The 26,226-nt window shown below is 34.4% G+C and overlaps 1 protein-coding gene across 1 annotated transcript in view; it reads right to left on the bottom strand.

Annotated features, from left to right (window-relative positions):
- STXBP5 (syntaxin binding protein 5) overlaps positions 1-26,226 on the bottom strand; it is a 164,775-nt gene that overhangs the window by 20,915 nt on the left and 117,634 nt on the right. Inside the window, exons 18-22 of the mRNA XM_052645571.1 lie at positions 25,758-25,909; positions 19,859-19,924; positions 12,495-12,554; positions 12,350-12,397; positions 1,554-1,604 (exon numbers count right to left, since the gene is read on the bottom strand). Coding sequence (XP_052501531.1) covers positions 1,554-1,604; positions 12,350-12,397; positions 12,495-12,554; positions 19,859-19,924; positions 25,758-25,909 — 377 coding nt within the window. The remainder of the gene's footprint in view (positions 1-1,553; positions 1,605-12,349; positions 12,398-12,494; positions 12,555-19,858; positions 19,925-25,757; positions 25,910-26,226) is intronic.

Here is a 26,226-nt window from a genome sequence, read left to right as displayed (position 1 = left end):
AGCTGAGCCACAAGGGAAGCCTCTGCCCAGTGTAAAATAATTACCAGTTAAGAATCTCTACCAAAAAATAGTTCAGTAGCATGATGACCTTAAAGGGAAATTATTTAGGTGATATAAGTATTGTTTCAATGCATGTATTAAATGAAGTTGCAATTAGCTTAGGGCATTGAAATACATGGGCACACAGTAAAAGATAAGCTGAATAAAGAAAGATAAATCTATAAAAGTACGGAGCACACACTTTGATTAAAATACTTAAATAGTACCTAAGTGTGAATAGTCTTTTTAAATTGATATCATATTTTATTGATTTTAAAAAAGTACTCCTACGTGTGTTTTCTCAGATTTGTAGATACTAAATGACACAAAATCATAGTGTCACAAAAATTAAACTAATAGTATTTAATATTACTGAAATTCTGGGACTCTCAGATTGAACAAAACTCTGGATACTCTTGTTAGGAGGGAAAATGCATAAGGTTAACTTCAGATACACTTGTGTTCAAATTGCGTATTTCATTTTTATAGTGAAGGGAATTACCCTCTTCTCAAAACATGTTATACTACATTCTAGAACTTTTTCTGGGTCCCTTAACACCAGCGTTACTTACTACAGGGGTCTACCATACTATCTTTCCTATGTTCAGGAACGGAAACTTTCTGATGACAGTGGATGATATTATGCCTACTCATAATAACCCATTTTCTATCACAACTGAGATAAGACTATGGTTTGGAAATGCTAAAATCAGTAAGGTGAAATGGACCAATATCTAAGTCTCTATTATACATAAAAAGATAGTCAGGCAATCTAGAGAATTACAAGTGAGAAGATGAGGTGGGTGAGCAAATACAAAGGAGCAAATCTAGTTTCTAAGACAAACATGGGTGGAATCATCCACGTCCAGTTAAATAAAAGCAGTAGAAATTTCTAAAAGAAATCTGCTTTATATGTACTATGTGAAATCTTTGAATCTTTATTGAAACGTCATTTTTCCCTATTCTGGAAATATCAGGAAGCTGTTTTGGAGCTGGATATAAAGCAAAAGGAATATGCGAGATATATTCACTCTGCTTTCCTAATGGATAGGTTGTATATAAAGTACTACAGAGAAACAAATACTTCCCAACTTATTATTATCAAAAAGTAATACTGATTCTTGACATGAGATTCACTGTAATACAGAAAACCAGTCATATATTTTGAAAATATTATTCTCATAAAAATAAGTTAATAAATCATAGTGCTCAAGATGAGTTTTCAGATGGCTAATAGAAATTAATCTAAAATCACAGAAATTTTAATCTTACACTGAATTTTGTTTACATATAAAGTATGAGAGGATTCAGTAAATAGATTATTTTGGTTTGCTTAAATTTATAATTATCTTATCATATACAGATGGCATCCAAAGGCTATTATTCCTTAAACAGTCATTTTAAACTTAATTTTCAGTGAAAATCTATTTTATGGTCATTTTAAATTTCCTGACTTTTTTGTTTTCCCATTAAAGAGATTTTAACTACTGCATATTTTCATTTATTTTACTTACCCAAGTCAGGCTTTAGGTCAGTAGGCAAGCTTAACTTCCTTGACATTTTTGCTGAAAAATAAAATGCACTTTTAAAGTTCTGAAGAATATCTGATTCATTCTTATTTCTATCAATTGTTCTTCAAGATAGGAGTGAATGTTTTTATTACTAAATCTAGAGACTAAGATAATTAAAATATGATTAATAATGTTATGGTTGGAAAGTAAATCTTATTTTCAGCTTTTTAAAAAGTTCGTACTTACTTGATATAATATCTTTGAGTGCTTGAAGCTCTCACTTCAAGGAAGCCTTTTAAATTCTGTTAATTATTTCTTAGGCTCATAGGAAAGGGTTAGGCTTTTTTAAGAGAAGTAGTCATTTCTCAGAAAGATGTTGCAGATAAGGACAACAGAGGCATACGACAGTCTGGGTATGTGATATAATACAAACTTTCCAGCTCCTCATCTTCACATTCCTTTTAAAGTTAGTATCTTGAATATAGGATGAACCTACATCAAGCTGAAGTATTTGATTACATCACAAAAATAGCTGGCTCATCCATTTCTTCATATATGTTAACATCTCTATTTACATTTTAGTAAAAAACAACAAAAAAACCAAAACAAAGTCATGCTCAGTCTAGCATATTTACAAAAATGTAAATTACAGATATTTCTATTTTGGATTACAATATTTAAAAAGTCTATGTAAAAATCTTACTGGAATTCACTTTCCATCCTCAGTTATTGCCTAAATCTACGAAGTGCTGTACAGTTAGGAGGTGTTTTACTACATCTATTATGTTAGTGGCAATGCATGCGTAACGGAACAGTGCTTCCTAAGTGAAATTTTGAATACACATTTGCGTGTTAATACATGAATGTGTATATGTTGTTAAATTTTGGATGGTTAGGAGATATTTAAAAAACAGACCCTGCTAGTCCATAAGGGCGCCATGTAAACAAAGAGAAATCCAGTCATAGCACACAACTTCCACATCTAAAAAAATGACAAATTCATTGTTAGGGAAGAGGCATTAGGCTAAGTGGGAAGGGATAGGGGGAAATCAGGTTTTTATTTCTAAGATTCATTAATCTAATTAGCATCCTTTCAAAAAACAACAACAAAGCGTCAAATATATGAATCAGTCTTATCCCATTTTGACAGAGTTAACCTCAGTTAAAGCAGAAAAAGTAACAGAAAACGGAAATAGCCAAATGAAATCTATCATGGTTGATCTCATATAAATAGCATCTGGTCTCATCACTGCATGGCAAATATATGGGGAAACAGTGACAGACTTTAGTTTTTTGAGCTCCAAAATCACTGCAGATGGTGACTGCAGCCATGAAATTAAAAGATGCTTGCTCCTTGGAAAAAAAGTTATGACTAACCTAGACAGCATATTAAAAAGTAGAGACATTACTTTGGCAACAAAGGTTCACCTAGTCAAAGCTACGGTTTTTCCAGTAGTCATGTATGGATGTGAAAGTCAGACAATGAAGCACTGAATTATTGATGCTTTTGGACTGTGTTGTTGGAGAAGACTCTTGAGAGTCCCTTGGACTGCAAGGAGATCCAACCAGTCCATCCTAAAGGAGATCAGCCCTGAATATTCACTGGAAGGACTGATGCTGAAGCTGAAACTCCAGTACTTTGGCCACCTGATGCAAAGAATTGGCTCATTGAAAACACCCTGATGCTGGGAAAGATTGATGGCAGGAGAAGGGGAGGACAGAAGATGAGATGGTTGGATGGCATCACCGACTCAATGGACATGAGTTTGAGTAAACTCCAGGAGTTGGTGATGGACAGGGAGGCCTGGGGTGCTGCAGTCCAATGGGGTTGCAAAGAGTTGGACATGACTGAGCGACTAAACTGAAGTCTACTCAACTCAAAACATTTTCTAAAATGCAACATTTAACTTTTGAAAGAACATAGAAGTTTTTATTACATATCATAGGTAGAATGTACACAGACTGATAAATAGTATCTATATAGTAACAGAAGGAGAAAAACTAGCCTAGTACAGTCTAAAGATACCCTTTCACAATCAGATGTGTACGCCTCTCTAGACCTGACTACTCTGATTTGATTAAGTTATTCTATATCTTTAGGACCAGTGCTTATAAATATTGAATGTACATATACATCATCTGGGGAACTTGTTAAATCAGATTCTTGAACTTCTAACAGGCTTCCAGGAGATGCTGATGCTCCTGGTCTGTGGAGCATCAAGGTCCCTAGACTCAAGTAACTTCAAGATAGGAAACAAGACTAATTCATCAAATCCGTATGTAGACACAGTAAGTCCACAGCAAACAATTCTTGAATAAGCTTCAAAATCTTGTTTGTAAAACATGAAATGTCAAGTATGGTGGTGAGGATTGGATTTGGAATCAGACCAGATATTACCGTGTATCTAATTCAATGAACTAGTAGGTGTGTGACCTTAGGCCAACCACTTTGCCTCTCTAAACCTCAAATTTCACCTGGAAAACAGAGATGGATAATAATGCCAATTTCATAGTTTTGAAGATTATAAAAGAAGACATAAGCAAAATATTAAGTGCAATATCTGACACAATATAGAGCTGATAAACATTAGTTACTAGTAATACTAAACAAGCGAAATAATTTTCATAAGCTGTAAAGTTATACAGATGAGCCATTAATATACTTGTAAACAGCCCAATATTTCTTTATTTCTACAGTTATTAAACCCCAATTCTACCCCAATTAACTAAAAAAAAAAAAAGGAAAACAATTTTTAGGACATAAATATAGAACGGCATGTACAACTACAAGCTCAACCTTTTTTAAGTTCATTTCAAAAGGTAAATTCAATATATATCTAATTGTAGAAAGAGAAACAATCTGAGTAACCTGTAAGATATTTTTATGAGGAAGGGGAGAGGGGAAGTGGTGGAGGGGCGAAAGATTTAATTCCTCAGCATTTCTTGTATAATTTGCATTTACGTCTTCAGGCTCCATAGCCCTTTCTTTTGTAGTCTCCATCTAAACTCATCTGATGAACTGATCATATCATTTCAGATACTGAATTTTTCCACAGTAGTATTTCAATTTTTTATAAAGTTTAATTTTATCTGCTGATATTCTCCATCTGATCACTCACTATGGCCATTTTCCCACTTTAGTACTTGAACATATTACAGCAGCTGCTTTAAAACTTTTGGTTGCTAATTTCAACATTTAGGCCACCTTGTGGTCTGTTTCTACTGAATGATTTTTAAAATTCTTGATTATGGGTCATATTGGGTTGGCCAAAAAATTCTTGGATTTTCTCATAAGCACCTACAGAAACCTGAACTTTTTGGCCAACCCAATATTTTTTGATTCTGAATTTTTATTTCACATGCCTAGGACCTTTTGATTGAATGTGGACATAAGTTTTGACTGAATAGTGGACAATATGTTGAAGTTGAGTATGGATTATATCATCAACCTTAACAGGTGTTGAGTTTTAGTCTGTCATGCAGTTAAATTCCTGGTGGATCCTTCTGATCACTCTTGGTTTTATTCTTTATTAGGGTGGGTCTATATCAGTTAGAACTTTGTTTTAGGGTATGGCTTTCAAGCTAAGACGTGATCCTTACTCTTAATAAGTGGCCTTTCTGGGATTTCAACAGAATGACAGGTGCTCAGCAAGGTTTCACTGCATCTACTCCTAGCACCACATGACTTCTCGTGTCACTGGGCAGCTCTCAGCCTCAGAGCAGGTGCCTGAGGCCTGGTGGTGGAGTCTTGACCAGCTCATATGTGCCCCAGGCCGAAGGCAAGGACCTACACTGAACCTACACGCAAGACTTCTAGGAATGCCCCTTGGAGCAGTTCCTTTCTCCCCGGTGCCCACCCTCACAAGTTCAAGTCACTTTAGCCACCCAGAACTTCCATTTCTCCTCCTTAGCTTAATGAGGCTACAATTCCACTTGGGTTCGAATCACTCTGCAGTGCAACAGGAAAGTACTCTCCAGTCGGAGAGAGGTGGGGCAGAAAGTAGCTGTAGACTTTATTCAGCACTTCCTCAAGATTATATTTTTACTTCTCAGGAGTCTCAGAAGCACTTGCCAACACAGTTAATCTTGTCAGTTGATTTCATCACCCTGGAAAAGAAAATTCTGTCCATGCTTTGAAGTTATCCAGCTTCCAATGAGGTCTTCAAACTGAAAACATTATCATCTGAATGAGTTCCTGGAAGGCAAACTGTCTGTTTTTCTCTTCTTCATTTGTTTATTCTTCAACTCTTCCCCCTGTAACCCCGTACCTTTCTTGTTTTGAAATCCTTTGTCACTCAAAGCTATAAAATAGCTCTAATTTTCTATGCCTTTGTCCACAGTAGAAACAATGGAATGATGGTAAAGAAGTTTATTCAATTTGGAGAAAACCGCAGTCAGAGATATATCTCAGCAGGCTGCTAACCCAAGTCTCTGCTCTTTTTATAAATCTGAATGAGAATATCAAGCTGGCTGGCTGAATAAGCAGTAAACAGCTGCATTTGCTTGCAAAGAATAATGAAGTTATACTTGATCACAATAATCAAGTCTGCAATAGTGGTTTCAATACCAATGAAAGATGCGCGATGTTTAAGAAAAGCAAATCTTGAGGTAAGGGGACTGGCTGAACCATTATACTAGAGATGACAGATCGGTCATGGTTGATGCTTTTTAGTTTTTTGCAAGGAAAAGTTTCTCTGTTACAGAGATTCTTACTGTTTCTCTGAATTTAAACAGATGCTTTATAATTTTCCTTTAGCTTCTCTACCCACTGTGTTTCACATCTTATTTTTCTAAGGACGATTTCTTAAAGGAAAACAGAACTATAACTTTGCTTTTTAGAATGTGGCTTTTATATTAAACAATGTACCCACAATACAAGGTAAAATGACTTCTTCTTACAACACTGTGAAGAAGATGCCAAAAAAAGCAAATGGATCTTTATCATTGAGAAAGGTTCAAAAGTTAGAATACAGTGGCAAGGTAACTTTTCTCACCGGCAGAGATCCAATGCAATTCTTTTCAAGGATAATGTTAAAATGTATGCATATAAAATAAGAGCAATCAGAACTTAAAAAAAAAAGACTAAAAATCAGCTTGTAGGTTAGGGCAAGTGATCCCAGGGGGAAAGTGGGACCAAGAAGTAGAAACTCCTATCACACATTATTTTAATAGCTATTGGAACTAATAATATCAATTTCTACCTCCCATGCTAGAATATAAATTCTGTTAATTTGGGAGCAATTTATTTTGCAAAATACTGCATCCATGTATATGTGTCTAGCTCTTAGTGTGCATGTTTAATAAACATGACAATGTTTATAATATAAATATAAACAAAATATAAATATAAATAAACAAAAGCTGTCATTGGAATTTTTAGAAAGAAGCTGAATTTCTTCACAAGTGAAATCAAATAAAGAGAAAATGAGGACAAATTAAATATGAGCTTATTAATCAAAAAGACAACTTTTGGAAATACAAGACACTTATCCATTACCTAAAATGAAGGAGAAATTTTAAAGAGATACTAATTAACCTGCCAGGTAAAGAGCTGGCTACTACAAGCTCTCTTAATTCTTGAACTCCTAGAGCTTTTGTCTTCAATATTTTTCCCATCTCTATGTACTTTTCACAAATTCATGAAATATAACATCTAAGATATCATCATAATTAAAGACATCTCATAGGCATTTCCTAGAGAAGGCATTAAACAAACTTAACATAGTTAAGTGCCACAGGCTGAACTGTTCCCCAAATTGGTATGCCGAAGCCTTAAGCATCACTTAGGGCTTCAGAATGTGACCTATGTGGAGACAGGACGTTTAAAGAGGTGATTAAGTTGAAATAAGGCCACTAAGTGGGTAGACCAATCCAATCTGATTGGCATATATAAGAAGAAATCTGGACACACAGACATACCAGGGGTGCATGTGCCTAGAAGACAGACTATGTGAAAACACAGCAAGAAGGCAGTCAAGGACAGAGGTCTCAGAGGAGAAAACAAAAACACACAAAACACAAAAACCTGTCACTCCTTTGATCTTGGAATTCTAGCCTCCAGAACCATTCTAGAGAAAGTAAGTTTCTATTATTTAAGCCACTCAGTTTGTAGTATTTTCCTATGGCAACTCTACCAAATAAATATAATAAGTAATGACATAAAATAGATCGCCTCATTAATATTAATAGTTCTGGTCAAACAATAGTTGACAAAAAATATTTCAGTAATGTAACTTTAGTTTGGACTAATTTTCTTTATGTTAGGAAGCAAACAGCAAGTTATTTCTATAAAGATCACTGTATAGCCTTTGAATGTTAGAAAAAGATGATTCTATAGAGACGCATATACAGTAAGTAGTGGTAATATAAGACACAGACTTTGCTGAGCATATTTTATTATGCAATTTGACAGAAAATACAGTCAGAAACAGAATTAGAGTTTGAACACATGCTATGCCAAAATCCTCAGACTTTAGTCATCCTGAAAAAGAAAAAGAAATTCATTTAGAGGAACTCTGACTTATACAGTGATTTTAAAGTACCTGTCTGTGAAATTTAGTTCTTGACCAAGTAAGGGTAAGTATTAATATTACATAATAATCTATTTTCAAAGTAGAAAATATTCAAGTTACCTGTAAAAGGGGTTTAATGAATACTTGACTCATCTTCTCTTTCAAGACAAACTTCTGTTCTTTCAATGGCCATATTGAGGATTAAATATAAAGATGAACTTCTATAGATGTAGCAGCCGTATTTTGGGATGAATATTGGGGAATATAAACTAGAAATATCAGTACTACTTTGTTTTATAATAAGTTAGAATAATTTTAAAACTTAAAATTCTTAGAACAAAATTAAAAAATCAAATTAAAATTGTAAACAAAAAACAAACCTGAATTACATACATATCTTTCAAATTCATATAGAAAATTCCAAACAAACCTCTGAGAAATTGTTTTTCAAACTGTAAACGTAAATGAATTGGGAAGAGAGCACAAGACGAGGCCACATATTATGAAAGCAGATACATGCTGTAGTATAGGATCAAGAAACTGGGATTCTGACCTTGACTAAGTCATTACCATGTGCTATTACTTTGGATATGCATTTGACTTCTTTGAAGCTCAAATTCTTTTCTTGAAAAATAAAAGGGCTGAGTTGCTTTAAGATGTAGGATTTAATGAGTCAGTGATTTAAAATATGATTCAGAACAGATTTAAGTCTGTTAGAACACTTAAACATAAAAAAGGAGTAACTGGGACACATGTGGTGACAGAGTGGTAAAGAATCCATCTGCCAGTGCAGCAGATGCAAGAGACGTGGATTTGATCCTGGGTTGGGAAGATCCCCTGGAGGTGGACATGGCCACTCACTCCAGTGTTCCTGCCTGGAGAATCCCATGCATAGAGGAGGAGCCTGGGGGCTACAGTCCATGGAGTTGCCAGGAGTGACATGACTGAGCAACTGAGCAAGTACACATGTATGGGAGAACTCATGAAAACAGCACCTTGGCATTATTCTCATTTAAATTGACTTCAAAACTTACTTCAGTTTTTGCTAAGCAAGAAAACCAATCATTCCCAAAGTAATAGCTGATTCAGAAAATTGAGAAATTAAAAAGGGCTCTGCAGGTGTTATTTTTCTTATAACTAACAAATACCATATGACAAACGCCTAGTGTAATATGTAGAACTTAGGGGTGCTCATTACATAGCGCTATTACTCCTGCTTGTTTTGGCACAGCACTAATTAAGTGACCTTATTTCCTGACTCTTTATTCTTTAATCTCCAATATTACTTCCTCCTTACACTTTCATTCCTTCTACGTGGATATTAGTAATAAAATGGGACATGGGCAGGATAAGAGACTACAGAATAGAGCTAGGTATCTACTTTCTGAATAAAGTACTCATACTGAGAGAGAATAATCTTTAGAGAAGTTTAATCAAAATCTACCAAAGAATGCTAACATCTGGACCATATTTTACTCACAAGTATATCATGAAAAATTTGTTTAAAACTTTAACAGAGATACATATTTTAGGACTATTTTTATATAAACTTAGAATAACAAAAAGCTTTATACATTTCTGAAATTTTATAAAATAAATAATGAATAAAAATTGATAACCAATATTATTTTCAAAATGATTTACAGAAATTGCTAACTATGGGAAAGTTATTGATTTTTAAAATTCTGGCCATTAAGATTTTTAGTAACAAAAATTAATCATAAAGTATGAACAGGCAAAACAAATCCCTATATGCATAGGGATGCTACAGTTGCATTATACAGTACACTCTTCTTTATTTTTACTGTTAATTCACAATACTACAGTTATGTCTTTCTAGGCTGTTATTCTTATGCATGAACAATGACCTCACTGTCAGTGTCATTTACCTGAATTAACTGTCAGTTAGGAAACAATGAAGCCAGGCTTCAGATAGACAGGTCAGGGAACTCTACTGTTGACTCCTGTTACTTTCACTTCAATCTGCTCTTTGAGAAAGGTAGACTTCCAGGCACTGTATACTATAGTTGGGTGATGGGTACCATGATGGCACCCACGAGCTAAAGCTTAGACAGAGTTTGATACGAACCATCTTTTTACTTTTCCAGGTTACCATGTAGATAGAACAGAGTCATAACCAGATGATCTAGTTATAAGTCATATGACAGATTTGTCTTTGAATCCTTACAAGCTTCAGTAAATTTTCTTAAGAGGTAGTACAGTACAGGGTTGAAGAGGACAAACATTGGAGTTGGACAACCTCAGTGTAAATCATGGCTCTGACATGTGTTAGCTGTGTCACCAATAGATACTCTGTATACCCTTTGACAGTGCTGTCATACGGAAAACAGGGAAATAAAAATGAGGAGCTAACTGAGGTTACTGAGTGGATTAAAAAAGAAAATGAAGAAATGGAGAAGTACGTTTTTCCTTCTATATCACCTGGGATATATGTTGGAATAATAAAAATATCAGTTACAAAGTAAGTCACAAGGATGTAATGTATAGCACAGGGAACATACTCACAAATACTGTAATAACTCTGTATGGTGGGTAATGTATAAAAATGTTGAATCTTGTACTCAACACTGTTTATCTGAAACTAATCTAATAGTTTAAGTCAATTACATGTCAACAGAAAATACTAAAAGATTCCAACTGAAAACAAATACAGACATATATAAACCACAGCTGCAACTGTGGTTTCTGGAAGTGAAAAACTAACATAAGTTTGAAAAGTTGAAGAAAGTTAACATGTCTCCCCAAAAATATAGCTATAGAAACCGGCATGACAAAAAACTTGATAACATTCTTGCCTTTCTTATTTTTTATGCTAGCAAAGAACTATCCTTCCAATAATATTCTCAATTCTAAGAAATTAATTGAAGTCAATCAAATAATCACACTTAGATAGATATTCAATGTTATATATTCATTACACAGAAAATAATGAAAATTGAGTCAATATATTTAACAAAACAATATAACCCTAGGATCAAAAATCAAACAGATAAATTATTCAAAAATTTTAATTATATACAAAGTAACTTTCACACAAGGCAAAATTCTTAAGTAATTAAACTCTGCAAGTTCTTTGATAAATTGTACATACAAAGTCCCTTCAAATTTTTCAAATTATATGAAGGTAAAAGAACCTCTAAAGTACTATTAAGATAGTATATACTAAAAAGGAAATTTGTTGAAAAAGAATTATGCAACAGTGCTCATAGCTAATGAAAGTGATTTAAATATTACCAGATGATTCACTAAGGTACCACAAATACAAAGAAGTGAATAATTGATTCTCCATAAATGAAGAGCCCTTTGCCCAAGAATAAATCGCCTTATTCAAAAAATGACCAGAGGTGCTAAGAGTCAGCCAATGTTAATATGACTAAACAGGGTTCAATTTACAGCATACAGACAATATGGTGCTATTTCTAAGAGTTTTTGAAATTTAATTTTACTACATACTAAACTTTGAGTTGAAAAAAAGTAAATCTATTCCAGCTACCTAGAAATTCATCTAATTTAATACAATTCAATGAATTTATGGAGGGAGTTTGGGGGGAAATAAATAATATATTAATAATATAATTAAAAATTTGGATTTAAATCAAAGATTAAATGTATTCTCTTTCAGTAAAATGGTGTCTCTCTGGCTTTTAAAAATCTTCAGACAAAATTCTAACTTTTATGACTAAAAAATCCTATTTGGATTATATCCCTAAATTTAACTATGTCTTTTATCCCCAAACTTGAAATTTTGAAAATCTTGGAGTGAGTTATTAATTTCAAAGTACCACTCATTTTTACTTGGGGGGCAAGAGTCCTAGAAAATTCCTATTTAACTCAAGGATTATAGCCTAAATGTCAATCTTTTCTAAACCATTTCCTTGAAATCTGGAGTCTTAATAATGTGAGGAGGATAGAGTAAAGGCAGGAAAAATACAAATACATTAAAAAAATTCACAACCTTGGAGTAAAAAATTGCACTACTTGTGTCATAAATTGAACCCTGCTTTATTTTAAAATAAGCAAAAATAAAAATTAATAGAGCAATTCACACAGTGAAGTCAGAGGAAGAACTGCAACCCCAATTTAACTGATTTTTGATAATTATTGTCCCAATGAGTTTAGAAGAAACACAGCCCAAGAGGTTATCATTTAGCATAGGAATAACAAATTAATATATACAAAATGCAATGCATTAGATAATTTTCTGATGCTGCGTTAGCACTGCATATAGCAAGGATTAGAAACAAAATAGAAATGTCTATTTCCTACCTATATCACTGGCTACCATCTTGGAAAACTTTCTGCTTTTGATCTTCACTGAAAATAATATTTTGATATAAAATGTCAAAATCTATTCAAAGTAAACTAAATGAATTAAATGTAATTAAAAGAAAATACTTTAAAGATACTATACCCTTTTCTATAAAATTATTCATTTTTTGTTCATCATCTGAATTGTGGGGTGATGAAGAACCTACACAAATGAAGACAATGGAAGGAACAGGCATATAGTCAGTCACAAACACTGAGTTGTCACAGGGAAAAGTACAAACAAAGTAATTTGGTAACCCCTAGGATAAGTTCCCACACTACTGGCCACAAGAAAATATTGTGTATATAGTTAAAAATTCATATAATATTACAGCAGCAATAGCAATCAGTAATACATTATCTTTCAGGGTAGACCAATCTCTAGTATATATATTAACTCTAACCTATAATAATTTTTCCATAAGATACAAGTATTTGGCAAAATCTTCATATATATTGTAAGTTGGAGAATAGATAAATAAAATATAAGGAGCTAACTGTTTGTGAAAGAAAATGTAAAAATTCTTGATATTAGTTAACTGAATAAGGTTTATCTAGTGGCACATAGAATCCTGTACAAGTACTATCCTGATAAGGCTAATTTTAGAGTTAGCTTTCTAGATACAAACTTTAAAATTTTATATAAATTGTACTATTATCATACAGGTCTTTAAAATACTGAGGATAATACTTACAATTTTAGGTATGTTCAAATATTTATTTTAATGAGGTATAAGATATTTTATTTCAACTGTGACTTTCAATAAGCTTATCTAATATTTTTATAATTGAGATTTTGTCCTTTTTTCTTAAAAAGATGTTTCTAAATTTTCATTGTATTTCTTTAACTTCTAACAAATCTTTTTTATAAAGGAAATTCTACAAACTATCTATTCTTTATAACACATTTCAAATGACAGACATTAAAATTTTCAAAATTTCTCCAGCTTATAAATCACTTCCCCTCCTTTGAATTCCTGTAAAAGTTTACTTGTTATTTTTCTTATGATGTTAATCACTTAACATCTTATATTTTGAGTTTACACACACTTGACCTTTCCCACTGAACTGAAATGAGAAGCTGGGACCCTTATCTGATTGATCATTTCATCCCTTCAGGACTCAGTGGAGTTCTTAGCATGTAGGAATCTCTAGGTAAACATTTGCTGAATGAATAAAGCTTTTCTGCTAGAAGTAAATGTCTAGAATATAACTGGAAGTAAATAGGTTTTTCTGTGCTGATTTCTTTTTTATCCCAATGAAAGTACTGAGCCTTAATAAACAAGGTCAAAATTTGACCTTTCCCCACAAAATCATACTTTCTTTTTTTGGCCAGGTGGAAAATATCCTTGAAGTCTCTTCTCAGAACAAGTAAAACCTGTCAACACTGGCATGAGCCAATTACTTCTAAAATAGTCTCATAAAAATTACTCTTCTAAAACTACCTTATTTTTGCTAAATAGCATTTAGAGAGCCTCATAAATGCTATATCCAAAAATATCACACAGGAAACACTGAGCTCAGCAACATTTTCAAGAATATAAATAAGTACCCTCCTTTCTCATATAAATATAATTCATTAAAGAAGATAATAGTTATGAGAAGATATATATAATTTAAAATACTATTCATCTCTGACACTATATAACCACATGAATGTACAAAAATTAATACTTATTTTATTCTATATATTTTATATCAGAATAATAGCAAGATAGCATATTAAACATGAATATAAAATTATAAAAATGTTCAGTAACTCCAACATAAAAGTAGGCAACATAAGCCATAAACATAAGTAAAAGAAGATCTTTTTTCCCCTAACTGAAAATGCCTACTACTAGTTGTCAAAACTTCCATGATAGCTTATGAAAAAGTTCCAAAAATGTTTTTAGCATTTCCTACTTGAATATATTTTACAAATTACTATGATTAAACAAGCACAGAAAATACATATAGCTTAAAAATTTTTTTTTCTCTAGGGTACATGGAAACTCCTGAGGTCACCATCTCATGATATGTGGCCTTGTGTTTTCTTCAATTTGAAATGTATATATACAAATACATACATATACACACATACACATAAATTTTGGATACAGTACTAAAAATATCCCAACATTACTAAAGTGCTCAGTGAAGCAATCTGAGTTCTCTGAAATAAAGATCAAACAGAGATGGCAGAAATAATTTTCTATGTTAATTCAGGATGGCAAGAATTTTCTATTTCAGAGTTATTGTTGGTTTATTTAAAAATAAACGGAAAGGGAAAATGATACTTGTAATTTGGATTTTCTCAGGATGAGTTTTGAATAGAGATTTGATATTAGTTGGCTAAATTATTCAGATCACAAATTTTGGTTATGGGATTTAAATGCTTTTCAAAAAGTTTCTCCTCTCTTATATGTATTATTTCAAGTGAACATATTGGTTGTGATAAAGGGCAGATGATGTCCTTTCACTTCTATAACAGAGGTACTCTTCTTAGTATTTATGATTCAGTTGAACTTCCAACTCACTTTTTATGCATTTCTTCTTTCATAAATACAAACATTGTTTTCTAATAACTATTTCCAGAGGTTTATTCTGATTTCTATGATAGTTCTTAGTATTCATGCATGACTAACTATCTCCTGGTATATAAAACATGTTTTAGGTACAATTATTGCCTACTAGTTTGGTTTGCTTTTGTAAAAGTGGTCTTTCCTGGTATGCATGAATGGATACGAGTCTTCAAAAACTCTTCAGAGCATAATCAGGGACTAAACTAAATAAAAGTTTGTGTCTAAAGATGAGAATCTGTGATTTATCAATAATTTCTGAGGTCACAATTTTTACTTTGCATTTCAAACACCTGAAAAATGCCTAGTGTCATAAATTTCTGCATGTTACAACTATATCCTCTTTTCCTCTGAACCAAAGAGCACAGTATATTTGAAAATGCTGAATGATGTTTGAGTTGCTCTGGTACAAGAGAGAATCTGGAATTTTTACCACTACGCACTTTTTATATTTACTTATATTGAAGTATACTTACATATTTCTCTCTTCCAACAACACAAGAAAATACTCTACACATGGACATCACCAGATGGTCAACGCCAAAATCAGATTGATTATATTATTTGCAGCCAAAGGTGGAGAAGCTCTATACAGTCAGCAAAAACAAGACTGGGAGCTGACTGTGGCTCAGATCATGAACTCCTTATTGCCAAATTCAGACTGAAACTGAAGAAAGTAGGGAAAACCACTAGATCATTCAGTATGACCTAAATTAAATCCCTTATGATTACACAGTGGAAGTGAGAAATCGATTTAAGGGACTAGATCTGATAGAGTACCTGATGAACTATGGACGGAGGTTCCTGACATTGTACAGGAAACAGGGAGCAAGACCATCCCCATGGAAAAGAAATGCAAAAAAGCAAAATGGCTGGCTGAGGGGGCCTTACAAACAGCTGTGAAAAGAAGAGAAGTGAAAAGCAAAGGAGAAAAGGAAAGATATAAGCATCTGAATGCAGAGTTCCAAATAATAGCAAGGAGAGATAAGAAAGCCTTCCTCAGCGATCAGTGCAAAGAAATAGAGGAAAACAACAGAACGGGAAGGACTAGAGATCTCTTCAAGAAAATTAGAGATACCAAGGGAACATTTCATGCAAAGATGGGCTCGATAAAGGACAGAAATGGTCTGGACCTAACAGAAGCAGAAGATATTAAGAAGAGGTGGCAAGAATACACAGAAGAACTGTACAAAAAAGATCTTCACGACCAAGATAATCATGATGGTACGATCACTCAACTAAAGCCAGACATCCTGGAATGTGAAGTCAAGTGGGTCGTAGAAAGCATCACTACGAACAAAGCTAGTGGAGGTGATGGAATTCCAGTTGAGCTCTTTCAAATCCTGAAAGATGATGCTGTGAAAGAGCTGCACTCAATATGCCAGCAAGTTTGGAAAACTCAGCAGTGGCCACAGGACTGGAAAAGGTCAGTTTTCATTTCAATCTCAAAGAAAGGCAAAGCCAAAGAATGCTCAAACTAAACTAAGATCATGGCATCTGGTCCCATCACTTCATGGGAAATAGATGGGGAAACAGTGGAAACAGTGTCAGGCTTTATTTTTTGGGGCTCCAAAATCACTGCAGATGGTGACTGCAGCCATGAAATTAAAAGATGCTTACTCCCTGGAAGGAAAGTTATGACCAACCTAGATAGCATATTCAAAAGCAGAGACATTACTTTGCCAATAAAGGTCCGTCTAGCCAAGGCTATGCTTTTTCCAGTGGTCAAGTATGGATGTGAGAGTTGGACTGTGAAGAAAGTTGAGCATCGAAGAATTTATGCTTCTGAACTGCAGTGTTGGAAAAGACTCTTGAGAGTCCCTTGGACTGCAAGGAGATCCAACCAGTCCATTCTGAAGGATATCAGTCCTGGGTGTACTTTGGAAGGACTGATGCTAAAGCTGAAACTCCAATATTTGGCCACCTCATGTGAAGAGCTGACTCACTGGAAAAGACTCTGATGCTGGGAGGGATTGGGGGCAGGAGGAGAAGGGGACGCCAGAGGATGAGATGGTTGGATGGCATCACCAACTCGATGGACGTGAGTTTGGGTGAACTCCGGGAGTTGGTGATGGACAGGGAGGCCTGGCGTGCTACAATTCACGGGGTCGCAAAGAGTTGGACACAACTGAGGGACTGAACTGAACTGCACAATTGCACTCATCTCACACGCTAGTAAAGTAATGCTCAAAATTCTCCAAGCCAGGCTTCAGCAATACATGAATGGTGAACTTCCTGATGTTCAAGCTGGTTTTAGAAAAGGCAGAGGAACAAAAGATAAAATTGCCAACATCCGCTGGATCATGCAAAAAGCGAGAGAGTTCCAGAAAAACATCTATTTCTGCTTTAGTGACTATGTCAAAGCCTTTGTGTGGATCACAATAAACTGTGGAAAATTCTGAAAGCGATGGGAATACCAGACCACCTGACCTGTCTCTTGAGAAATCTGTATGCAGGTCAGGAAGCAACAGTTAGAACTGGACATGGAACAACAGACTGGTTTCAAATAGGAAAAGGAGTACATTAAGTCTGTATATTGTCACCCTGCTTATTTAACTTATATGCAGATACATCATGAGAAACGCTGGCCTGGAAGAAGCACAAGGTGGAATCAAGATTGCCGGGAGAAATATCAGTAACCTCAGATATGCAGATGACAACATCCTTATGGCAGAAAGTGAAGAGGAACTAAAAAGCCTCTTGATGAAAGTGAAAGAGGAGAGTGAAAAAGTTGGCTTAAAGTTCAACATTCAGAAAACTAAGATCATGGTATCTGGTCCCATCACTTCATGGGAAATAGATGGAGAAACAGTGTAAACAGTGTCAGACTTTATTTCGGGGGCTCCAAATTCACTGCAGATGGTGACTGCAGCCATGAAATTAAAAGACACTTACTCCTTGGAAGGAAAGTTATGATCAACCTATATAGCATATTCAAAAGCAGAGACATTACTTTGACAACAAAGGTCCGTTTATTCAAGGTTATGGTTCTTCCAGTGGTCACGTATGGATGTGAGATTTGGACTGTGAAGAAAGCTGAGCATCGAAGAATTGATGCTTTTGAACTGTGGTGGTGAAGACTCTTGAGAGTCCCTTGGACTGCAAGGAGATCCAACCAGTCTATCCTAAAGGAGATCAGTCCTGGGTGTTCACTGGAAGGACAGATGCTGAAGCTGAAACTCCAATACTTTGGCCACCTCATGTGAAGAGCTGACTCATTGGAAAAGACCCTCCCTGATGCTGGGAGGGATTGGGGGCAGGAGGAGAAGGGGACGAGAGAGGATGAGATGGCAGGATGGCATCACCTACTCAATGGACATGAGTTTGGGTGAACTCTGGGAGTTGGTGATGGACAGGGAGGTCTGGCGTGCTGCTGTTCATGAGGTCGCAAACACTCGGACATGACTAAGCGACTGAACAGACTGAACTGATCATGTTTATCTACAATTACCTCTTGTTGGGTTATTTCAAATTGTTATTTATACACACCTACTGAAAGTATGCCTTAGGATTAAAAGGAGTATTAATGTACTTTGGCTGAATCTTGTTAAAACACATTTGATGGTCATTTAATATATTAAAAGACAATATATCACATGTCCATGTTTTCCAGTTTGGTTTATAGACTTAACATACTGATAACTGCATGCACATGGCCTTGCGGTGGTGAGAAGATCGGAATAGTACTGTATATAGTTGGAGGAAAAACAGCAATAATTAAGAGAGATATTATAATTCAAAATTATATTGAGAAATAGCTTTCATCCTGTGAGACGGGAAGTACATACTGCTCCAATTATTTGTTCAGTGTTATGCTACCAATATTCAGCCCTAATATTATATATTATAGTTGCATGTGTTTTATTAGTGTTATGACTGAACGTAAATGTGAAACTTAAATAATAAGAAAACCAGAAGGTGTATATATTTTAAGAGAAGAAATGATTAGCTTGAGCAATATCAGGAAAATGCAATTTTAAAAAGAAAACCTCACATAAGCTTTTATGGTCCTACAGCTAATAAAATGGTCAACTGAAATATGAGGAAGTAAAATGCACTTTAGTTTTTCTTATTCTTTAATAATTTATGATATAGCAGAACTACGTATGGAGGATCAAAATCTGTCCATGAACAGTGTTACTTTAAGCTAAGAACAGTCTTTCCACGAGAAAGCTGATGAAAAGTCCCAGCCTTCAAACACGTTTATTAAAATTATGAAGTTAAACTATTACATTTTAGCAAATTTTCAATCCACTAAAAAAAAAAAACAACAATAAATTCAGGATCCTCTTAATTTTAATTAAGGAGAATTAAAAGTAATGTTCCTCTGAAATAGTAACATATACATAGGTTACATAAGGCCAATATATGGATAACAAAGGACAAATGCTTTAATATAGCTATAAAATTATATATTACTTTGATTAAATCAAAACCAAATATAACTAGTCTACAATTATTCTAACTGTCCACAGTCACCATTAGACAATAAGTGTTAAAAATCTCTCATAACAAAATCTCTCATAACATTTAAATAGACATTATTCAAGGATGAGAGCACTATTTTACCAGCTGACTCCAGGACTACCAAGAGCAAAGACAAGACTGCAGATAACTACACCTCTGATCCAATGGTAAGAAATAAGATCTATTTTCTCCCCAAAAGTGTAAATATTAGAAAGCTAAATAAACTCCTGCATTACTTTCAACAGGTAACACTTGTAGATTTTTATCTAATGCATTTCTTTTAACTTAATTAGAATGCAAAGAATATAGTTATAATTTTAAGAATAAATAGGTAACACAAAGCTCCATGTAGGTGTATTTTAAATATTTATCTATAAAAATTTTGCACGTTATATTTTTTATAGCACTACAACTACTAATAAAATAAAAAGCAAATTACCGGAAGTTGGAGATTTGCAGCGATCTTCTGGGACTACTGCCCCTTCACTAATGTCGCACAGACCTGCTGAAAAACAAAACCCAGACCAAGTCATACCACACACAAGTTTATGTAAGTGCAGTTGTACCTCCTATTTACAGTACATTTCTAATGACAGTCCATTTTTAAAAACTAAGCAGGTTATCAGACTATGCTGGCATTGATACTATGTTCAATAGCTTTGAGATAGGAATATAGCAGCATTCTGATATTAAAACTAATACAGAAGTCACCAGTTAAATCAGTAACAATTTTCAATCTGCTGTTCTTCAAGCACATTAGACATAATATAGGATTTTGTTCAAAGTCAGCAATTTGAGGGCATATGATATACTGCTTATTAAATTTCTCGAGGGAAAAATTTATTTGGTGACTTTTTTGGTGATTTTTTTTTTTTTACATTATAGGGACTCCCAACTCATGTCTCAAAGTTGTTTCTGCTAAGTATATTTCAAATATACTCCCTTAAATATTACTGACAAATAATTAAGAAAATATTTTGTACCACCAAATATGCAACATTTAAAATACAATCATACCGTGTTTTATTGCATTTTTCTGAAATTGCTTTTTTTGAAAAACAAATGGAAGGTTGTGGGCACCCTGCATGGAGATGGCCTACAGACACCATTTTTTTTAACAGTATTTGTCACTTCATGTTTCTATGTCATATCTTGGTTAATTCTCATAACAATAACAAAAGAGTTTGAAATATTACATTTTCTATGATGATCTGTGATCACGATCTTTAATGTTACTATTTTTAATTGTTTTGGGGCACCACACACCACACTCACGTAAGATAGCAAACTTAGCTGAGAAACATCTGTGTTCTGACTGCTCCATTGACCTGCCCTTCCCATCTTTCTCTCTCTCTCTCCTCAGGCTTCCCTATTCCCCGAGACACAAAATTGAGAGTACATCAGTTAATAACCCTACAGTGGCCTCTAAGGGTTCAGGTGAAAGGATGAGTCAGTCAGTCACTCTCCGTTCTCTTTAAATCCAAAACCAGAAATAATTAAGCTTGGTGAGGAAGGCATGTCAAAAACTCAGGAAGGCTAGAACCTAGGCCTCTTAAGCCAAACAGTTATCCAAGTTGTGACAGTAAAGGAAAAGTTCTTGAAGGAAGTTCAAAGTGCTACTCCAATGAACACATGAATGATCAAGTGAAATGGCCTTGCTCTGATAGGCAGAAAGCTTCAGTGGTCTGGATAGAAGATTCCATCAGTCACAACATCCCTTTAACCCAAAACCCAATTCAGAGCAAAGCCCTAACTCTCTTTAATTTTATGAAGACTGAGAGAGGTATGGAAGCTGCAGAAAACTCTGAAGCTGGAAGAGGCTGGTTCATAAGCATTAAGAACAGAAGCCATCTCCACAATTCAGAAATACAAAGTGAAGCAGCAAGTTATCCAGGAAATCTAGTAAGATAATTAATGAAGGTGGCTATACCAGTCAACAGATTTCCAATGTAGATGAACAGCCTTCTACTGGAAGATGCCATCTAGGACACTCATAGCCAGGGAGCTTGGGATAGCTGGGCAATGGACAAAAGCTGCATGTCTAGGCCTCAGAAGTTATCAGGTGTGAAATCAACATATGTGCACGTTATGACCAGTATCTGCCTTTCTACTCCTTTGGTTAAAGACATAACGTCACAATCTTTACAGTCCCTGAGAGAGCTCTTACAGAAACATTTAGAGAATGCTGAGTACTGGACTGGGCTTCCCAGGTGGCGCTAGCGGTAAGGAACCCGCCTGACAATGTAGGAGACATAAGGGCACACGTTCAATCCCTAGCTTGGGAAGCTCCCCTGGAGGAGGGCATGGCAACCCACTCCAGTACTCTTGCCTAGAGAATTCCACAGATGGAGGAGCCTGGTGGGCTACAGTCCATAGGGTCACAAAGAATCAGACATGTCTGAAGCAACTTAAGCACACACGAATACTGAATTGAGTTTATAAGGAGTATCTTCTATTTTGAACTGTGTCTTACTGTCTTCACTGAATAGGGAGCTTTTGAATGAGAGTTTTTTTTTTTCTTTTTAACTTTCATCAAACTAATGATTCTAGAAAACAGAAAAACTAGTCTTTCTAAGATGATAGATTAATTATAGGTATGCATGTATTAATCTCTGACATAATATCTATATATATAAATAAACTTTTCCTTGATAAAGCCTTAAGATAGCAGGTCTTTAAATAGTAGAGATATATGGAAACAATTCAAGTGTCTATTGGTAGATGCATAGATGAAAAAGAGTTATAAATATACAATGGAATATTATTCAGCCATAAAAATGAATGAAATTTTGCCATTTGTGACAATGTGGATGGACCTTGAGGACCTTATGCTAAGTGAAGTAAATCAGGCAGAGAACGACAAACACCATGTGAATCTCATATTCCTCAACTAAGTAAATAAATAGTGATAATACGTTCCAGTATTACAATGAGCCTGGTACTGAATAAAAATAATCAATTTTGAAATTTTGAGTCTTTGGCATTTTGTCAACTGTTTGAGCAAACTCTGGGAGACAGTGGAGGACAGAAGAGCCTTGTGTGCTACAGTCCATGGGGTCACAAAGAGTTGGATATAACTTAGTGACTGAACGACAACTAAACTCTATAAAAATGTAGTAAGAGATGTTAATTTTCCTTCTTAAAACAGCCTAGGAGGAATCATTTAGGAAGCTAAATTCAAGTGTGATAGGAATAATTTAGTTATTAAATTCTGGAATAAGCTAAAAATCCCTTCCATGCTTTCCATCTGACTCAGGGTAAAAGCTAAAGTCAAGTCCAAGAAGACTGGTTGATGTATATGATCCTATGGTACGTGACTGTGGTATTCATTATGCGACTATGGGTATCCCATTACCTCTCTGACTTTATTTCCTCTCCTACCTACTTCACCATCTCCCTGACTCTCTTATCAGCCACACTGATCCTTCACTGTAACCTTGAACTCACTAGTTACACTGCTTCTGAGCCACTATACTTGCTATTCTCAACCTGAAATGTTCTCTCTACAGACACCCTCATGAAGAACAGCTGTCTCCTTTAAATCTTCGCTCAAGATGCTCTATTTAGAATGTAACACCCTTGTCACTATTTCAAATCCCCCTCATTTAATTATTTTTTCCTTTGGCACTACTATGTAACTTACTATATACCACTTATCTTTTCAAACTCTGTCTTTTCCAGTATAATGTGAGCTACATGAGGGTAGAGAATTTGGTCTGTTTTAATACTGTGCTGGCTGAAAAGCTCATTTAGGCTTTTCCATAAGATGGTATGTGTGTGTGTTGGGGGGTGTCTGACTCTTTGAGACATGAATGGACTGTACCCCGCCAGGCTTCTCTGTCCATGTAATTTTCCAGGCAAAGACATTGGAGTAGGTTGCCATTTCCTACTCCAGGGGATCTTCCCGACCCAGGAACGGAACCCACGTCTTTTTGCCTCCTGCATTGGCAGGCGGATTCTTTACCACTGCACTACCTGGTAAGCTGATACAGAAAAACCCAATTGAACTTTCTGGTCAACAACCGAACAGAATTACGATAATCAGCAGATAAATATATGCAGCTGAAATACTTCACCACTACTTGTACCCTGTGACAGTTTCATAATTTTTATTATGAAAATACTGTAGATATTGTACTCAATAGTTCAACTGTATTTTAAGACAACTACAAAACACTTAAATGACAATGTTTTATCTCACAAAATAATTTCATGAGTGCCATCATATTCTTTAAGAAAACCTACTAGCACCAAGTAGTAGCAAAAAAAAGTTTCTCCATTCATACTGATCTATTATAAAAGACAGAACAATTTCATGGTATTTGGGCTTCACTTCAAGAACATATGCTAAAACATACACTTTAGCAAAAAATCTTTTTTGCATCAATGTAATCAAAGAATTTTATTAACAGTTATTCTATATTTTATTTTATTTTAAATATAAATAATATATTTTAGAAGCAAGACACAAATATTCTTGAAATGTTAAAGTATGTTTTAAAATAATTTTCTCTTAATTTTTAACTTTTTCTTTCTCCTTAATATTGTTCAAGTGAGCATAACAATAACATCTTAAACTGATAAAAATTTAAGTAGTTCTCCTGCTTAAGTTCTCCTGCTTACACATTTATACCTAAATGTGTAACTCTTCAATACAAACTGAAGCATATAATAATATGAATAATATGATAATGCTTATTAAAGAATAAAATAGGATGCAATGGAATGCAAGAAAAAAAATTAAAATCACATGGTAGCATTGGTCTTTAACCTTGGATGAATTTAGCTATTTAATTTCTAGTAATTTTATGTAAGTTATGATGAGTACTAACAAGAAAAGAAATTAATTTCGTGAGTAATGAAATTTTTACCACTCCTTTTCTATCAAGACAATGTTTAACTTTTGGACACTATTAATTATTGTTAATTATTAATTAATTATTAATTTCTTTGCTTTATAAAGAAACTGGATTGGAACACAAATATTTCAGTAGCTGTTTTCATTTATATATTATGAGATGAATTTAAATAATGAGTATATTATTTTAGATATACAATGCTTTAATAAGCTTTTTAAAAAATAAATGAGAAAAAAATAGTTTTACAGACAAAATACACTGTCATGACTTTACTGATGTGGAATGAATAACTTACTTAAAAAAGAAGAACGGAGTTTTTTCACAGATTCAGAATATAAGCTAGAAACGCCGCACATGCAAGAAGTCACAATCAGCATGCCTCAGTGAAGCAACGAAAAGCAAAAGAAGAAAAAAGGAGACAAAGATACTAGAATGGTATGGTTGGGACAACAATTTCTGAAGATAACACATGACAAAATGATCACACAGACAAAAACAGAAAAAAATATTCAACTATTGCCAAAGTGACAGTAAGATCTATAATCCATCACCTTTTTCTTTTCTTCTGTCGTGAATTATGAGAGGTATTTAGTATCATCAAAAAATGTTTTGAAAGCAACTGAGAAATGAATGTCAGAAAGAATTTTAATTCAGAGAGTCTGAGTTAGGAGATGTAGATCAGGGCTTCCCAGTGGCATTTTGCAAACAGGTTAGGTTACATCTGCCACAGATGGAGTTCTCTTGAATCCCTGGTCCCCCTGGGCAGGTCCTAGGGAGTCTGGAGCTCAGAGATCAGTCACCACCACTGGAGGCCCCATTAACATATGTCTACATGCCAGAGATCCAATGTCATTTTCTGTGTCTGCCATGAGGTTTGGGAAAAAAAAAAAAAAGGTGAGGAGTACTGGTATAAACAGCTAACTATATATGTGTTCCATGAGGCATTAGTATTGAAACATTTAAAATAAGATTAAGTATCTAGCAAACACAAAAGAATGCTATAGAGAGAATTCTTAATGGATCTGGGCTTGCACTGAATCTGTCTGAGAATGTTGTATCTCACGGAGTTCAAATTCACTTTTGCATCTACATTTTTTTTTCATGTGGGAAATTATTCCTTTGATACTCAAAACAATAAACTGCTGGTCTCACACTATTAAACAGTAAAAGGGACAGAACTATAAAATTAACTTTTGTTCTGTAATGATAAATTTTCCTGTCATAGTAATTTAGCTAAAGAAGTCTGAAACTGTGGTTCCTTCCCAATGTTAAATAAAATCTTAGAATATTAAAAACAAATGCATAAACTAATAACAATAGAAAACAAAAAAGGAGGTTGATACCTTTTACTATTTTTTTTGACAGTTTATACAAACAGACACAATCAGATAAGCTATTTACCTAACAGAAGTACTTATATTCACAGAAGTAACTTGGCATTTATGGAAATCCTAAAGCTCAGGATTTCTTTCTTTTTACCTCCTGAAGGTTGTCGAGATTTACGAGGAGATCGGGGTTCTCTCCGATAAGGATCATTGGAGCCATACAATTCAATAGTGCCCAGGTTGAGGAGTACTGCTTTCTGGAGGTAGTCAACCATCGCAATGCCATTACAATTGCCAAAAACTACCCTAGGAATAGGAAAAGAACAAACATTTTAGCATAATTAAATAGTTGGAAGAAAATGTAGTCTACAGGGCTAAAAAAGCATGATGGGTCTTTAAGAAAACTCCTTTTGAAACAAAACACTATTACAGACATGCAAATACGGGTTACATATGCCTTCTGATGGAGCTGTGCAGATCTTCTGTATCAATGTGTACAAATCAACATAAAAAATCTGATGTAGGAATTGAAATTTAACCAAAGACATAAACCCCCACACTAAACAATATGACATCCATTTTTCTGACTATTTTGAATTCCTCAGGGGAAGACATTCGTTTCT

The sequence above is a fragment of the Budorcas taxicolor genome, chromosome 9 (genome assembly GCF_023091745.1).
Source record: "Budorcas taxicolor isolate Tak-1 chromosome 9, Takin1.1, whole genome shotgun sequence".
Classification (NCBI taxonomy): domain Eukaryota; kingdom Metazoa; phylum Chordata; class Mammalia; order Artiodactyla; family Bovidae; genus Budorcas; species Budorcas taxicolor.
The sequence above is the reverse complement of the archived record's forward strand: the minus strand, read 5'-3'. Positions and strand labels throughout refer to the sequence as shown.